General features: G+C 46.3%; 1 protein-coding gene across 6 annotated transcripts in view; it reads right to left on the minus strand.

Annotated features, from left to right (window-relative positions):
• DYSF (dysferlin) overlaps positions 1–18,942 on the minus strand; it is a 396,353-nt gene that overhangs the window by 296,162 nt on the left and 81,249 nt on the right. For all 6 annotated transcript variants that reach the window (XM_089652230.1, XM_089652225.1, XM_089652229.1 and 3 more), the window contains exons 3-4: positions 12,272–12,363; positions 1,468–1,573 (exon numbers count right to left, since the gene is read on the minus strand). In XM_089652230.1, coding sequence (XP_089508356.1) covers positions 1,468–1,573; positions 12,272–12,363 — 198 coding nt within the window. The remainder of the gene's footprint in view (positions 1–1,467; positions 1,574–12,271; positions 12,364–18,942) is intronic.

Below are 18,942 nucleotides of genomic sequence, written 5' to 3' on the forward strand. Positions count from 1 at the left end.
AAACGTTCTTCGTTCTGTAATCCGATGGTGCCACCAATAATTTCAAAAATCGGCCGTTTTTCATGAATTTTCCCACATACCCGACAAACAAAATGGGGAGGAACCACGAAAAGTGGCCCACTAACAGAGTGAAAATCGGTCGATTATTCTTAGGACCGATTTTCAAACGAAAGATAATTCGGAATTCGACCCATGTATGGCCAGCCTAAGGGTTCTTGAGAGGAGTACTGAGGCAGAGGGCTGTGACGTTTTCAGGAAGATATGTTCACCACCCTGCTGGCCCCTCCCACCAGCCATGATCTGCCTGCATTGCATAGAGAAGCACAGAGACCCAGTGATGTCATGAAAATGGATACATCCAATTATTGCATTGAGGAGGGGAAAGAAGGATCAGAGAAGGCAAAATATAAGCAGATTAGAGATAAACAGTGGCTGCCATGTATACAACACACCTTCCGGTCCAGGGGTGGACTGACCATTTGGAAATTCAGGCACTACCCGAGGGCCTGGGGTCAGTAGGGGGCCCCATGAGATGCCCCTGGTACCTTTTTCATAGGCTTTTTTGAGTTTGGGCAAGGACACAGGGGCCCCATGATCCCTTATTGCCCGAGGGCCCCATGATCCCCTATTGCTTAGGGGCCCCATGAGTTGTCAGTCTGCCCCTGTTCCGGGCGTATGGCCCCCAGATTGCAGAGTGTATGGCCCCCAGATTGCAGAGTATGGCCCCCAGATTGCAGAGTGTATGGCTCCCAGATTGCAGAGTATGGCCCCCAGATTGCAGAGTATGGCCCCCAGATTGCAGACTGTATGGCCCCCAGATTGCAGAGTGAATGGCCCCCAGATTGCAGAGTGTATGGCCCCCAGATTGCAGAGTGAATGGCCCCCAGATTGCAGAGTATGGCCCCCAGATTGCAGACTGTATGGCCCCCAGACTGCAGAGTGAATGGCCCCCAGATTGCAGAGTGTATGGCTCCCAGATTGCAGAGTGTATGGCTCCCAGATTGCAGAGTGTATGGCCCTTAGATTGCAGAGTGTATGGCTCCCAGATTGCAGAGTGAATGGCCCCAGATTGCAGAGTGTATGGCCCCCAGATTGCAGAGTGTATGGCCCCCAGATTGCAGAGTGTATGGCCCCCAGATTGCAGAGTGTATGGCTCCCAGATTGCAGAGTGAATGGCCCCCAGATTGCAGAGTGTATGGCTCCCAGATTGCAGAGTGAATGGCCCCAGATTGCAGAGTGAATGGCCCCAGATTGCAGAGTGTATGGCCCCCAGATTGCAGAGTGTATGGCCCCCAGATTGCAGAGTGTATGGCCCCCAGATTGCAGAGTGTATGGCCCCCAGATTGCAGAGTGTATGGCCCCAGATTGCAGAGTGTGTGGCCCCCAGATTGCAGAGTGTGTGGCCCCCAGATTGCAGAGTGTATTGTCCCTGTACAGGGATAAAATTCACCCCCCTCTTCTACTCACCCCGGTACTCTGCTTCTTGTTGTCCAATAGGGGAGAGTTATAGGTGGCGGTCAGGTTGACAGAATTGAATAAGTCCCTTAGCTGCACCCGGGTCTCTCCCAGGAATCTAGAAAAAAAGCGATGATACATTTACCAAATAGAAATATTAAAGCCTAACTCCAACCAGACAATATTGTATAAACGACTAGTCCCAGCAATCCACCATGGAATGAAGATAAATGCAGGGAGACAGGTTTGAAGTCCAGCCTGGGTGACAACCGTGGCTCCCTCCGTAGATACAGCAGGGGAGTAAGCGTTGTCACCCTAGGACAGGAAGTGTGTTATTTGCAGGTTCTCTAGGTGAAAATAACTACCTGCATTGCATAGAGAAGCACAGAGACCCAGTGATTACATCATCAGGTTTAAAATAAAGAACGTAATGAAAAAAGAAAGCATTTTAAGAAACTCATTAAATATTTACATATTTATGAAGAGAGAGGGAGGGACCAGGGAAGGCGAAATATAATCAGATTACAGTTTAGTTTCTTCTAGGATAGGGATATTTTTGTTCTTTTATATGGATTCCATTCAAGAATGAATTGTGTTATCAAGCACACAGGGCGGGTTGTTCTGGGGTGTCACTCTCTTAGTTTTACCAATAGATGATTGTTAGAAGTTCAAATACTAATAAAAATGTGATGTGTCCCCGCTAGAGGATTCCCATCGCTTCCTGTCCTCACAGGATTACATCGGAGAAATCTGCTTCCCTCTGTTCAGGAGGATCAAGATTTGCAGATTCAGAACCCGGGACAGTCTGTACAGCACTGTATGGGATCCTGCGAGGATGGAGATGGAAGAATCCAACACTTCATCTGGCAGACAAACACCATAACCAGGATTATATTTATAGTCAGGGTGTAAATGGAGGAATTGTCCGTTCATACAAGGACTGTCACTTCTTCCCGAGGAACAAACACAGGAAATGGATGGAGGAAACCTCTCTGCCTGCTGTGAGTGATGGAGGAAAGAGACTCCCCACCACCAGCAAACACCGAGCCGTGGAAGAAAAACATCTTATCTCTCCACTATTAATATAGAAGGACGGGAACACCAAGAACCTTCCAGAACACAATGGAGCCCAGCTGGGCTCCGCTCACCAAAACTCCGGGGAAATTCCAGAGACATAGATAGATACAGTAGAAAGAAAGAAAGAAAGAAAGAAAGAAAGAGAGAGAGGGGGAGAGGGAGAGGTAGAGAGAGAGGGGGAGAGATAAAGAAAGAAAGAAAGAAAGAAAGAAAGAAAGAAAGAAAGAAAGAAAAAAAGAAAGAAAGAAAAAGAGGGAAAGAAAGAGAAAAAGAGGAAGAAAGAAAGAAAGATAGAAAGAAAGGGAAAGAAAGAGAAAAAGAGGAATAGAGAAGGAAAGAGAAAGAAGGAAAGAAGGAAGGAAAGAAAGAAAGAAAGAAAGAGAGAGAGAAAATGAAAAAGAAAGAGAGAGAGAGAGGGGGGGGGAGAGGAAAGAAAGAGAGAGAGGGGGAGAGAGAGAGAGAAATAAAGAGAAAAAAAGAAAGACAGAGAAAGAGAAAAAACATAGATAGATAGAAAGAAGAAAGAAAGAAAGAAAGAAAGAAAGAAAGAAAGAAAAAGAGGGAAAGAAAGAGAAAAAGAGGAAGAAAGAAAGATAGAAAGAAAGGGAAGGAAAGAGAAAAAGAGGAAGAGAGAAGGAAAGAGAAAGAAAGAAATAAAGAAGGAAGGAAAGAAGGAAAGAAAGAAAGAAAGAAAGAAAGAAAGAAAGAAAGAAAGAAAGAAAGAAAGAAAGAAAGAAAGAGCGAAAATGAAAAAGAAAGAGAGAGAGAGAGAGGGGGGGGAGGGAGAGCATAGATAGATAGAAAGAAGAAAGAAAGAGAGAGAGAGAGAGAGAAATAAAGAGAAAAAAAGAAAGACAGAGAAAGAGAAAAAACATAGATAGATAGAAAGATGAAAGAAAGAAAGAAAGAATGAATGAAAGAAAGAAAGGAAATAGATGAGAGAGAGAGCCAGCGAGGGATAATGTGGCTAGATATATAAACAGTAACACACGGCTGGGTTGGGGTATCGATGGTTCTCCTCTCTCAGGATGGGATCCATATCAGACTGGTGGACGTTCTGCAGATTGTGTGGTTGGACGGTGCAGTCTCTGGTCTAGCGGATATAAAGAGGTTCCGTTTTCCGGCTCAGGATGAACATCCATTAGCACTCTATACACCAGGACTCTCTGATCTGCAGTATGAGGGCCACAGCAGAGATTTTACAAATATTTGCGGGCCAAAAAATTCCGTTTTATAAATGAATAAATACAATGAAAGAACAAGTCCCCCTTATATCTAGGACCGACCAGCAGAGCCACCCCCTGTATTAAGCATTGCCCAGCAGAGTCCCCCCTTACATCCATGTGTGCCCAGCAGAGTTCCCCTTACATCCATGTGTGCCCAACAGAGTCCCCCCTTAAATCCTTGTGTGCCCAGTAGAGTCCCCCCTTATTTCCATGTGTGCCCTGCAGAGTCCCCCCTACATCCATGTGGGCCCAGCAGAGTCCCCCCTTACATCCATATGTGCCCAGCAGAGTCCCCCCTTACATCTATGTGTGCCCAGCAGAGTTCCCCCCTTACATCCATGTGTGCCCAGCAGAGTTCCCCCCTTACATCTATATGACCCCAGCAGAGTCCCCCCTTACATCCATGTGTGCCCAGCAGAGTTCCCCCTTACATCTATATGACCCCAGCAGAGTCCCCCCTTACATCCATGTTTGCCCAGCAGAGTCCCCCCTTACATCCATGTTTGCCCAGCAGAGTTCCCCCTTACATCTATATGACCCCAGCAGAGTCCCCCCTTACATCCATGTTTGCCCAGCAGAGTCCCCCCTTACATCTATATGACCCCAGCAGAATCCCCCCTTAAATTCATGTGTGCCCAATAGAGTCCCTCCTTACATGGAGAGGGACAGCTCAAGAAGGTGGGGGCACATAAAGGATGGGGATAAAGCTGGAGCTCTCCTTTAAGAGAACATTTACTGGATTCCTCAGAAAGGATTCCCTGAACTCCGAGGTCTCAGGAAGCTGAGAGTTTATATTAAGCATTGCTGGGCTGTGATATCAATCTTCCTGCTGAGAATAGAAAAACCCGGAGAAATGGAGGAGGTCAGACAGAGTGGAATGAACTTCACACATCACAAGAGAAAGAATGTCTCCGTACAATTGGGGGGGACACAGCGGAAGGGAGACTCTGGGGATCCACTTCTGTTCAACCTCCTTGTCACATAAATCCGCTCAATCAGCACTGCAGGCAACAGGCTGCAACACTGATCTGTGTATTCTGACAGCGGGGAAGTCTGTCCATGGTCAGAATACAATAGCACAGCGGGGAGGATTCCCCCATCCACTTCCAATGTGTGAATGGGGGAATCAGTTCACTTTATTTATTCAACCCGCTGGCTCAGCAAAAAGAACTGAACCATGTATGGCCAGCTTTACTGATCCAGCACTGCTTCCTCCTCCACTTTCTGACCAGACACACACTGCCACCTTATATACAGATTACTGATCCAGCACTGCTTCCTCCTCCACTTTCTGACCAGACACACACTGCCACCTTATATACAGATTACTGATCCAGCACTGCTTCCTCCTCCACTATATGACAAAACACACACTGCCACCTTATATACAGATTACTGATCCAGCACTGCTTCCTCCTCCACTATCTGACCAGACACACACTGTCACCTTATATACAGATTACTGATCCAGCACTGCTTCCTCCTCCACTTTCTGACCAGACACACACTGTCACCTTCTATACAGATTACTGATCCAGCACTGCTTCCTCCTCCACTTTCTGACCAGACACACACTGTCACCTTATATACAGATTACTGATCCAGCACTGCTTCCTCCTCCACTATATGACAAAACACACACTGCCACCTTATATACAGATTACTGATCCAGCACTGCTTCCTCCTCCACTTTCTGATCAGACACACACTGTCACCTTCTATACAGATTACTGATCCAGCACTGCTTCCTCCTCCACTATCTGACCAGACACACACTGTCACCTTATATACAGATTACTGATCCAGCACTGCTTCCTCCTCCACTTTCTGATCAGACACACACTGTCACCTTCTATACAGATTACTGATCCAGCACTGCTTCCTCCTCCACTATATGACCAGACACACACTGCCGCCTTCTATACAGATTACTGATCCAGCACTGCTTCCTCCTCCACTATCTGACTAGACACACACAGTCACCTTATATACAGATTATTGATCCAGCACTGCTTCCTCCCCCACTATCTGACTAGACACACACTGCCACCTTCTATACAGATTACTGATCCAGCACTGCTTCCTCCCCCACTATATGACAAGACACACACTGCCACCTTATATACAGATTACTGATCCAGCACTGCTTCCTCCTCCACTATATGACCAGATACACACTGTCTCTTTATATACAGATTAATGATCCAGAACTGCTTCCTCCTCCGCTATCAAACACAGGGGGAGATTTACTAAAATTGGAGCACTCAGGCTCTGGTGCAGCTTGTTCATTTAAGCTTTGACAATAAAACCTGGAAGCTGATTGGTTTCTATGCAGAGCTGCACCAGACTTTGCACTCTTCAGTTTTAGTAAATGTGTGAATGAGGGAATCAGTTCAGTTTATTTATTCAACCCGCTGGCTCAGCAAAAAGAACTGAACCATGTATGGCCAGCTTTACTGATCTAGCACTGCTTCCTCCTCCACTATATGACCAGACACACACTGTCATCTTACATACAGATTACTGATCCAGCACTGCTTCCTCCTCCACTATATGACCAGACACACACTGTCATCTTACATACAGATTACTGATCCAGCACTGCTTCCTCCTCCACTATCTGACCAGATACACACTGTCGCCTTATATACAGATTACTGATCCAGCACTGCTTCCTCCTCCACTATATGACAAGGCACACACTGTCACCTTATATACAGATTACTGATCCAGCACTGCTTCCTCCTCCACTATCTGACCAGATACACACTGTCGCCTTATATACAGATTACTGATCCAGCACTGCTTCCTCCTCCACTATCTGACACACAGGGGGAGATTTACTAAAACTGGAGCACTCAGAATCTGGTACATCTGCACGGCAGCCAATCACCTTTTAACTTCAGCTTGTTCAATTAAGCTTTGACAATAAAACCTGGAAGCTGATTGGTTTCTATGCAGAGCTGCACCAGACTTTGCACTCTTCAGTTTTAGTAAATCAACCCAACACTGTCACCTTATATACAGATTAATGATCCATCACTGCTTCCTCCTCCACTATCTAACAAGATACACACTGTCAAACCTTATATACAGATTACTGACCCAGCACTGCTTCCTCCTCCACTATCGGACAAGGCGCACACTGTCACCTTATATACAGATTACTGATCCAGCACTGCTTCCTCCTCCACTATCTGACCAGACACACACTGTCACCTTATATACAGATTACTGATCCATCACTGCTTTCTCCTTCACTATCTGACAAGGCACACACTGCCACCTTATATACAGATTACTGACCCATTACTGCTTCCTCCTCCACTATATGACAGGACACACACTGCCTCCTTATATACAGGTTACTGATCCATCACTGCTTTCTCCTCCATTATCTGACCAGACACACACTACCACCTTATATACAGATTACTGATCCAGCACTGCTTCCTCCTCCACTATCTGACAAGACACACACTGCCACCTTAGATACAGATTACTGATCCATTACTGCTTCCTCCTCCACTATCTGACAAGACACACACTGCCACCTTATATACAGATTACTGATCCAGCACTGCTTCCTCCTCCACTATCTGACAAGACACACACTGTCACCTTAGATACAGATTACTTATCAGTGGACCCCACTGACCTGCTGACTGGCTCAAATGCTAGTTTGCCTCAAGTTTCCATTAAGATCTATTCCCAAGTTCTACACTCCACCAACCAAAGCTGCTCCAGGTGATTAGAGCCCGTATCCCACCGACCAGAATGAGTGAAGGCGCACGCACAGCTCATCTGCAGCAACACAGAAAAAGCGAAAAAAACGAAAAGCAAAAAAATCCAGAATCCACTGCACTTCTTCCACTTTATTAATGTATTCATAAGAAATATCACATACAGTGTCCGGAACAAAAGACGTTAACGCGTTTTAAAACTAGCGCTTATAATCTCATTATTACATCAATAAAGTGGAAGAAGTGCAGCGTATTTTTTTCGCTGTTCCTTCTACACATCAGTAGAATGATGCTGAATGCTACAATGGATTATAATCAAATAAAATGAAAAGTAAATTGCGGGGATATTGTGTCTTCAACACATTTGCAATGTTCTCTGGATGGAATCAGCAGTTTACTGATTGCAATACTTACAGCCCTGGACTGCTGTTTAATAGGTTCTCCCTGCTTGGACGGGAGATGGTAAGCCCACAAGGGACAGGCGGGCCACAACATGCCGCTGGAAATCCAAGTCAGAAATAAAAATAGGACAGAGGAAGTGGACACTGGCTGGCTGAGTTCCTAAGAAAGACATTTTCATGGAAGGCTCATTACTCAGCAGACTATTAGGCCCCATGCACACAGGACACTTCTGAACGATGGAAAATGACTGCTGGAAAATGTAGGTTAAAAAACGTCTGTTTAGCCGCATTTGCATAACGCCTTTATGTGCGTTTGCATTTAGAATCGATTTTTAAAGATAAGCACAGGAGAACCTCCCAAATGCCAAGAATGCACTGAAAAGTGGTAAATTATTAACTATTTCAGACTGTTTCAGAGAAATACAGAGAGTAGAAGCAGAGACAGCAGTATGTGTTGAGATCAGCTTAGGTGTGAGTTGCTCATTAACATTTCTTTTGTTTCCAAGGGTGGGAAAGGTGTCTGGTGGAGGGAGTCATTAAGGTCACCTGGCAGGGGGTCTTCATGAGGAATTTGAGGTGTGAATTGTCATTAACATATCTTTTGTTTCCAAGGGTGGGAGAGGTCTGAGATGTGAATTGTTCATTACAATGTGTGACAAGCTTGGTAGGAACATCCTGTGTTCAGTGTTTTGTCCATCTGAGTATCTTGAAGAAGCTTTGCATGCATTTCTCATGATGAAAAAAGGCTTTTGGATAGCATTGGGAACTGGAAAAGTTCAAAAAAATTTGCATACGCTTATAAACGCGATTTGCCACGTTTACAAGCGTTTTGCATTTTGAAACGCTGATAAAATCGACTGCTGAATGCAAGTTTTCTGCATTAAAAAAAAACTGTAAACTCAAATGCCTGTAAATGACTGTAAATGAAGATGTGTACATGGACACATAGGAAAACATTAGGGAGAGTTCAGGGGCTGCTGAAAAAAACGCTGAACAGCTCCTAAACGTGAGTTTATCAGCTGCAGTGTAAATGAACCCGTAGGCTGGCCCATACATAATGTTGGGGGAACATCGACTTTTCCATTGTTTTTTTTCCATTGTTTTTGAGACTCGTAACCAGGGGCAGACTGACAACTCATGGGGCCCCCGGGCAATAGGGGATCATGGGGCCCTTGTGTCCTTGCCCAAACTCAAAAAAGCCTATGAAAAAGGTACCAGGGGAATCTCATGGGGCCCCCTACTGACCCCGGGCCCTCGGGCAGTGCCCGAGTTTCCAAATGGTCAGTCCGCCCCTGCTCGTAACAGAACGTGGTAGGCATTTCTAAACCCATTTCTCTCCAGGGAAAATGTGAACCTGGATTCTTCTTCAGAACATATACCACGGCATTGACCCTGCATCAGCCAACACCTCGACATAGAAGGACCAACGTAAAGCGCAAAGCGGCAATGCATGCAAGAAGTTGCGCCTCCCTTTGACGCAGGCGTTCCCTTTGGTAGGGCAGAGAAGTGTACGGGTAATGTAGTAATACTGTATGTAAGGCTTGCTTTATATATGTGCATTTTGCATTTGATGCTTTCTCCAGATGCTTTTTGCAGTTTGGTTTGCGTTTTCTGACGCGTTTTTGATGCATTTTACTGAGATTTATTTTATTTTGTTAAAGTGCAATTTTTCTGTCACTGGGCAGAATAAAAATGCAGCAAAAACGAAGCAAAAACACACTACCATGCATTTCAGCAGCATCTCCATTGAACTCTATTGTAGCAAAAATGCTGTTTTTTGCTTTTAAAAAAAAGTCCCTGACCCTTTCCAAAAACGCAGCGGCTCAAAAAAGCATAGATGTGAATGTGTTCCATAGGACACCATGTTAAATGGACTGTAGTGCGTTTCTGCAAAAAACAGTAAATCATAGATTCAATCAGGGGCGGACTGACCATTTGGAAACTCGGGCACTGCCCCAGGGCCCGGGGTCGGTAGGGGGCCCCATAAGATGCCCCTGGTACCTTTTTTCATAGGTTTTTTTGAGTTTAGGCAAGGACACAGGGGCCCAATGATCCCCTATTGCCCGGGGGCCCCATGAGTTGTCAGTCTGCCCCTGGATTCAATCATGCTCAAAAATAATGACACAAAAAAAAAAAAAATTGGTGGAGTTTGAGGAAATTTTCTGCCAAGACTGATCCTTTGTCTTCCATGAAAACAGTTGTTTATTTCCTAAAACCTTCCCATGAATGTATCCGATAGGTCATACAATTCTGTCACTGAAAGTCTACACTCATCGGCCACTTTATTGGGTATTCCTGTTCAATTGCTTGGTAACACAAATTGCTAATCAGCCAATAACATACCAGCAATGCATTTAGGTATCTAGACGTGGTGAAGACGACTTGAAGTTCAAACTGAGCATCAGAATGGGGAAGAAAGGGGATTTAAGTGACTTTGAACATGGCATGGTTGTGGTGCCAGATGGGCTGGTCTGAGTATTTCACTACTGGGATTTTCACGCACAACCATCTCTAGGGTTTACAGAGAATGGTCAGAAAAAGAGAAAATATCCAGTGAGTGGCAGTTGTGTGGATGAAAATGCCTTGTTAATGTCAGAGATCAGAGGAGAATGGGCAGACTGGTTGCAGATGACAGAAAGGCAACAGTAACTCATTTCAATATGGACCAAAATCTCTGAGGAATGTTTCCAACACCTTGTTGAATCTATGCCATGAAGAATGAAGGCAGTTCTGAAGGCAAAAGGGGGTCCAACCCAGAACTAGCAAGGTGGACCTAAAAAAGTGGCTGGTGAGTGTATATTGCACAATTATATGGAATCAGAAAATGCTTTTCATTCATTGAGAAGACACAAATTGTTCTCTGAATGGCACCAGTGCTGAGTGGCCGACCGCCTGTGTTCACAGTGCAGCAGGGCAGTCGCTCAACATTGGATCCAGAAGCTAGTGGAGATCACTGGAGTAGCGGTCCTTCAGTGGTTTCCAGCTTCCAAAGGGATCCTACAGGTACAGTGCCTTTAAAAAGTATTCATACCCCTTGAAATGTTCCACATTTTGTCGTGTTACAACCAAAACCGTAAATGTATTTTATTGGGATTTGATGTGATAGACCAACACAAAGTGGCATATAATTGTGACGTGGAAGGAAAATGAGAAATGGTTTTCAAAATGTTTGACAAATAAATATGTGAAAAGTGTGGCGGCATTTGTATTCAGCCCCCCGGAGTCAATACTTTGTAGGACCCCCTTTCCCTGCAATTCCAGCTGCAAGTCTTTTTGGGGACGTCTCTACCAGCTTTGCACATCTAGAGAGGGACATTTCTGCCCATTCTTCTTCAGATTGGATGGAGAGCGTCTGGGAACAGCAATTTTCAAGTCTTGCCACAGTATCTCCATTGGATTTAGGTCTGGACTGTGACTGGGCCATTCTAACACATGAATATGCTTTGATGTAAACCATTCCATTGTAGCTCTGGCTGGATGTTTTGGGTCGTTGTCCTGTTTGAAGGTGAACCTCCACCCCGGTCTCAAGTCTTTTGCAGACTCTAACAGGTTTTCTTCTAAGATTACCCTGTATTTGGCTCCATCCATCTTCCCATCAACTCTGACCAGCTTCCCTGTCCCTGCTGAAGAAAAGCATCCCCACAACATAATGCTGCCACCACCATGTTTCACGGTGGGGATGGTGTGTTCAGGGTGATGTGCAGTGTTAGTTTTCTGCAGCACATAGCGTTTTTCTTTTAGGACCAAAAATTAAATTTTGGTCTCATCTGATTAGAGCCCCTTCTTCCACATGTTTGCTGTGTCCTCCACATGGCTTCTCGCAAACGGCAAACCGGACTTCTTATTTCTTTCTTTAAACAATGGCTTTCTTCTTGCCAGGTTTGTGGAGTGCATGACTAATAGTTGTCCTGTAGACAGATTCACACACAGGTGGACTCTATTTACTAATTAGGTGACTTTTGAAGGCAATTGGTTCCACTACATTTTAGTTAGGAGTATCAGAGTAAAGGGGGCTGAATACAAATACACGCCACACTTTTCAGATATTTATTTGTAAAAAATTTAGAAAACCATTTATCATTTTCCTTCCACTTCACAATTATGTGCCACTTTGTGTTGGTCTATCACATTAAATCCCAATAAAATACATTTATGTTTTTGATTGTAACAGGACAAAATGTGGAAAATTTCAAGGGGTATGAATACTTTTTCAAGGCACTGTATAGCACACACATGTTTACATTGATCCAAGCTGGCCAATGTAATTATGGTAAAATTGCCATAGCTAAACTTCAGCTATAAAATATACCTGTGTGTACACAGACTAATAATATACATCAAAACAGAATAATAAATATAGACACTTTACCGGTTTCTCCCCATCGTCTCATGGTCTTTGACGACAGCATGGAGTTCAGCATTTGTATCCAGAGGAACGCCTTTCAGGTCCCACTCAAAGCCCTGCAGAAAACCGGAGACAATAGGAGAATTGTAATCATACCTTCCAAACATCCCTCTTTCTGACCAGAATCCCTCCATCTTTCTGCTCTCTGCAGCAAACAGTCCCTCTTTTAGGTCTGATATACTGTATATACAGGGTCAGTGCTACTACTAGGAGAACTAGGCAGCTGACTAGGGTGCAGCCTCGGCCACTGGTTTCCCTGCTGTCCACCATGGCCAGATTTAGGGGGGTGCTGGGGTTGGAGAAATGACAGGAGAGAGGTGGGAGGTGCGGGCTGTGCTCTCCTCTCCTGTCAGTGGAGTGATCCTCCATAAAGTAGATGACACAGGATCACTCTTACATTGACATGTTCAGTATTTGAGTCATTCCCTGGCTCCCTGCTGCCGGGAGAGGAGCGGTCATTGGAGGAGATAGGGGGTGGGGTAATCAAACTGTGTACAGCCGGATTCCAAGAGTGATCCTGTGTCATCTGCTGTATGGAGGATCACTCCAATGACAGGAGTGAGAGCACAGCCGGCACCTCTACCTGGTTTCCCGTCTGGAAGTTTGGGGAGGAGCTACCAGGCTGGGGGAACTGTAGACAATGAAAGAAGGGGGGTAACAATTATTTGTGCTGAGATTGGAGGTTTGTGCAAGAGGGGGGATGGGGGCTATTTGTGCTGGGAAGGTTAATGGGGATGATGGGGGGAGGGGGTATTTGTGCTAGGAGAAGGAATTGGGGGACATGTGTTAGGAGTAAGAGGGAGGTTTTTGGGAGGGGGATTTGTGCTAAAGGGGGGGGGTAATTTGGGTAAAGTGGGCGGATTTTATACTGGGAAGGTTAATTTAGCTAGAGTAGGGATTTGGGGGCATTTGTCCTAGGTGGGGGGATTGAAGGAAAAGGATTGGCTAGGTGGAGGGATTGGGGGGATTTGTGCTAGGAGGGGGGATGGCAGGGATTGGTGCTAGGAGGGGGATGTTTGTGCTAGGAGGGAGGATTGTGGGGGATTTGTGCTAGGAGGGGGGCTGTGCTAGAGAGGGGATTGGGGGGGATTTATGCTAGAAGAGAGGGATGTGTGTTAGAAGGAGGAGATGGGGGAATTGTGCTAGGAGGGGGATTTGGGTTGGGGGGAAGGGTTTGTGCTAGAAATGGTAATTTGGGGAAATTGGTCCTAGGTGGGGGGATTGAAGGAAAAGGATTGGCTGGGAGGAGGGATTGGTGCTAGGAGGGGGGATTGGAGGGAGGTTTGTGCTAGAAGGGAGGATCGGAGGGGATTTGTGCCAGGAGGGGGGTTGTGCTAGGAGAGGGGATTGGGGGGGATTTACACTAGAAGAGGGGGATTGGGGGTGCAAGTAGCTGGTCTTGCCTAGGGTGCAAAATAGTATAGAACTGTCCCTGTGTACATACACTGCTCAAAACAATTAAAGTTAAGTAGCAGAAGGGGTTGAAAATCAGTTTTAACTGCTTTGGTGTTAATGAAATTAACAACAGGTGCTCTAGATGGGCAACAATGAGACAACCCCCAAAACAGGAATGGTTTTACAGGTGGAGGCCATTGACATTTTTTTCCCTACTCCTCTTTTCTGACTGTTTTTCACTAGTTTTGCATTTGGCTAGGGTCAGTGTCACTACTGATAGCATGAGGCGATACCTGGACCCTACAGAGGTTGCACAGGCAGTCCAACTCCTCCAGGATGGCACATCAATACGTGCAGAAGGTTTGCCATGTCTCCCAGTAGGCCCAGACTGGCCATAGGGCACACCGGGCATTTGCTTGCTGGGCCAGGGCCGCATGTCCTAGGAAGAGTGGCCTGTGGATGACCGGGCCCCCGTAGTTTGCTGGAACCGGCCCTGTTGTAGGCAAGGCCGCATAGCAGTAGGTAAGTGGTGACTGCTGCCTGGACAGGATTATTAGAGACCATGGCTGCCGCTCGCCTCCTGCTCTGCGGCCTTGCCTACAGCAGAACCAGTTCCATAAAACTACGAGGTGCAGAAGAGGACCTGCTAGCAGGGAACACATACCTTCCAGGCTGGAAATACACTGCATGAGACCATGACGGCTGCACAGCGGAGGAAGGTGAGCGCAGTGCAGCCACACATCCTGCTCTGTAGCAGCGGTGTGTGTGTGTGTGGGAGGCGGGGATTAGGCTGTCTCTTTGCTGGATTAGGCTGTCTCTTTGCTGGATTGGGCCATCTCCTTCCTGGATTGGGTTGTCTCTTTGCTATATGGAGCTGTCTCTTTGCTGGATTGGGATGTCTCTTTTCTGGATTGGGATGTCTCTTTGTTGGATTAGGCTGTCTCTTTGCTGGATTGGGCCATCTCTTTGTTATATGGAGCCATCTCTTTGCTGGATTGGGCTGTCTCTTTGCTGGATTGGGCCCTCTCTTTGCTGATTGGGGCTGTCTCTGCGCTGGATTGGACTCTCTCTTTGCTATATGGAGCTGTCTCTTTGCTGGATTGGAATGTCTCTTTGCTATATGGAGCTGTCTCTCTGCTGGACTGGGCTGTCTCTTTGCTAGAGTAGACTGTCTCTTTGCTATATGGAGCTGTCTGTTTGCTGGATTGGGCCATCTTCTCCCTATATGGAGCTGTCTCTTTGATGGATGGTGCTGTCTCTGCGCTGGATTGGGCTGTCTCTTTGCTATATGGAGCTGTCTCTTTGCTGGACTGGGCTGTCTCTTTGCAGGATTGGGCCATCTCTTTGCTATATGGAGCTGTCTCTTTGCTGGATTGGGCTGTCTCTTTGCTGGACTGAGCCATCTCTTTGCTATATGGAGCTGTCTCTGCGATGGATGGAGCTGTCTCTTTGCTATATGGAGCTGTCTCTTTGCTGGATTGGGATGTCTCTTTGCTATATGAAGCTGTCTCTTTGCTGGATTGGGATGTCTCTTTGCTAGATTAGGCTGTCTCTTTGCTATATGGAGCTGTCTCTTTGCTGGATTGAGCCATCTCTTTGCTATATGGAGCTGTCACTTTGCTGGATTGGGCTGTCTCTTTGCTGGATTAGGCTGTCTCTTTGCTGGATTGGGCCATCTCTTTGCTATATGGAGCTGTCTCTTTGCTGGATTGGGCCATCTCCTTGCTATATGGAGCTGTCTGATGGATGGGGCTGTCTCTGCGCTGGACTGGGCTGTCTCTTTGCTATATGGAGCTATTTGCTGGATTGGACTGTCTCTTTGCCAGATTGGGATGTATCTTTGCTGGATTAGGCTGTCTCTTTGCTGGATTGGGCCATCTCTTTGCTATATGGAGCTGTCCCTCTGCTGGACTGGGCTGTCTCTTTGCTGGATTAGGCTGTCTCTTTGTTATATGGAGCTATCTCTTTGCTGGATTTGGCTGTCTCTTTGTTGCACTGGGCCATCTCTTTGCTGTCTCTGCTGGAATGGAATGTATTTTTGGTGGAATGGGATGTCTCGTTGCTGGATTGGGATGTCTCTTAGCTCAATGGGACTGTCTCTTTGCTGAATTGGGATGTCTCTTTGCTGGATTGGGATGTCTCCTTGCTGGATGGGGATGTCTCTTTTCTAGATGGGGATTTCTCTTTGTTGGATTAGGATGTCTCTTTGCTGAACATATGGGGATGTCTCTTTGCCAAAGGTAGAACTGTGCAAGGGAGGCAGAGAGTAAAAGGGGAGTAAAAGGGGGCAGTCTGATTAGAGAGAATATGGGGGCGTAACTGCAAGGGGCACTGTGATATGGGGGAGCTATGATTCTGTGATTGCTAGGGGCAGTCCAATCAAAACAGTGCACCTTTACAGTGCAGTTCCCTTTTATATCACAGTGCTCCTTTACATCACATTGCAGAGGACCCAGACTCCGTGAACATCCTGTCATCAACCGCCCCCATGAACACCCACCCACCACCTCATTCCTCACCCTTCCCCTCACCCCGGTTCCTTGGCTGCTCAGTTTAAAATGCCCTGGCCTATGTTATGTCCCAGTCCGGGCCTGTCTCCCAGCACAGTCTCAAGAGCATGGAGGAGATTCCAGGAGGCCGACAGTTACTCTAGGAGAGCTGGACAGGGCCGTAGAAGGTCCTTAACCCATCAGTAGGACCGGTATCTGCTCCTTTGTGCAAGGAGGAACAAGAAGAGCACCGCCAGAGTCCTACAAAATTACCTCCAGGCCACTGGTGTGAAGGTCTCTGACCAAACAATCAGAAACAGACTTCATGAGGGTGTCCTGAGGGCCTGACGTCCTCTAGTGAGCCCTGTGCTCACTGCCCGGCACCATAGAGCTCCATTGGCATTTGCCATTGAACACCAAAATTGGCAGGTCCTTCACTGGCACCCTGTGCTTTTCACAGATGAGAGCAGGTTCACCCTGAGCACATGTGACAGACATGAAAGTGTCTGGAGAAGCCGTGGAGAACATTATGCTGCCTGTAACATCGTTCAGCATGAACATTTTGGTGGTGGGTCAGTGATGGTCTGGGGAGGCATATCCATGGAGGGACGCACAGACCTCTACAGGCTAGACAATGGCCCCCTGACTGCCATTAGGTATCAGGATGAAATCCTTGGACCCATTGTAAGAACCTACACTGGTGCAGTGGTTCCTGGGTTCCTCCTGGTGCATGGCAATGCCCGGCCTCATGTGGAGAGAGTATGCAGGCAGTTTCTGGAGGATGAAGGAATTGATACCATTGAATGGCCCCCACACTCGCCTGACCTAAATCCAATAGAACATCTCTGGGATATCATGTTTCAGTCCATCCGACGCCGCCAGATTGCTTCTCAGACTGTCTAGGAGCTCAGTGATGCCCTGGTCCAGATCTGGGAGGAAATCCCCCAGGATACCATCCGTTGTCTCATTAGGAGCCTGCCCCAACGTATGATTCACGTGTAATTCTATGTGGTACAATTTCATTCCATTCACTTTGAATGAGTTATAATCACAGCACACCGCACCAAAAGTAGTGCCCACACTCTTTAAAACACATTGCAAATAGATCGCCGTGCCAGCAAATGCAGTGTTTGTGAACTGCATTTGGGGCGTCATTAATGTTCTATTGACACCCTCAGCAGATCACAAATGGAACGCGTTTTGCATGGGGTGGGCATCGGTAGGTGAAAACCTAGTGATAGCAAAACTATCATTTCAGGCTAAGGATGACTACAGCCCAGCAACACTAAGTTCAGAACACAGACAGTCCTGCTTAGGTTCTGTTTCATTATTGCTTAAATTCCATATTTATGATGGAGGCCAAGATCTTTGGCTCCTTGACCTATGCTGCATCTGTGACTGGTCCTCTTTACTATAGATCAGTGGTTCTTAACCTGGGTTCGATCGAACCCCAGGGGTTCGGTGAGTCAGTTTCGGGGGTTCGGCGGAGGTGACCCACACCCGACTCATATGATTTGTGATGACATGCCCCGCTTGTCCATCATTGGCTGCAGGTGGTCACGCAACATCGCTTAGCCCAGTGGTTGGCAAGCCGCGGCTCTTGTGTGCCGGGCGCCCGCTCCCCTCCCTCCTCTCGGGCGGCAGGGACTCAAATGCAATGATTGGCCAGTCTCGCTGCCACTCACATCCTGATAGCCAGTGATTGGCTGTCAGGATGTGTGTAGGCGGGGCAGCGTGACGAACGTGAGAGGAGCTAGGCTCCTCTCACAGTCCGCCCTGAAGACCGGAACGGCGCGGGAATACAGCGAGAGGAACGCGCGGAGCAAAGGTAAGTGAATTGACACAGGGGGGACTTGGGGACTTAATATGGGGGATGAATTAATATGGGGAATGAATTACTATAGGGGGGATGAATTACTATATGGAGGATGAATTACTATATGGGGGATGAATTATTATATGGGGGATGAATTACTATATGGGGGATGTATTACTATATGGGGGATGTATTACTATATGGGGGATGAATTATTATATGGGGGATGAATTACTATATGGGGGATGTATTACTATGGGGGATGAATTATTATATGGGGGGTGTATTACTATATGGGGGATGTATTACTATATGGGGGATGAATTACTATATGGGGGATGAATTACTATATGGGGGATGTATTACTATGGGGGATGAATTACTATATGGGGGATGAATTACTATGGGGGATGAATTACTATATGGGGAAGGAATTACTATAGGAGGGATGAATTACTATATGGGGAAGGAATTACTATAGGGGGGATGAATTACTATATGGGGGATGAATTACTATATGGGGGGATGAATTACTATGGGGGATGAATTACTATATGGGGGATGAATTACTATGAGGGATGAATTACTATGGGGGATGAATTACTATATGGGGGATGAATTACTATGGGGGATGAATTACTATATGGGGGATGAATTACTATATGGGGGATGAATTACTATGGGGGATGAATTTTCATACCGTTTGTTACAACATATCTTTGCGAGCAATCCTTTTCGAGGATGCTGGACATAAAGACGAAGAAAAGGAACAGACTTTGTTGCGAAAATGACATGAGAGTGGCACTTGCCAAGGTAATGCTGCGCATTTCTGAACTGGCCTCTGAAAGACAACAGCAGAAGTCACACTGATTTGCGGTAAATATTCATTATTTTGTTTTTGTGTGAAAATCATGTTTTAATGGTTTTGTTCTTAA

Source organism: Staurois parvus, unplaced genomic scaffold (genome assembly GCF_062004578.1).
Source record: "Staurois parvus isolate SC_StPar_1 unplaced genomic scaffold, SC_StPar_1.0 ptg000675l, whole genome shotgun sequence".
NCBI lineage: Eukaryota > Metazoa > Chordata > Amphibia > Anura > Ranidae > Staurois > Staurois parvus.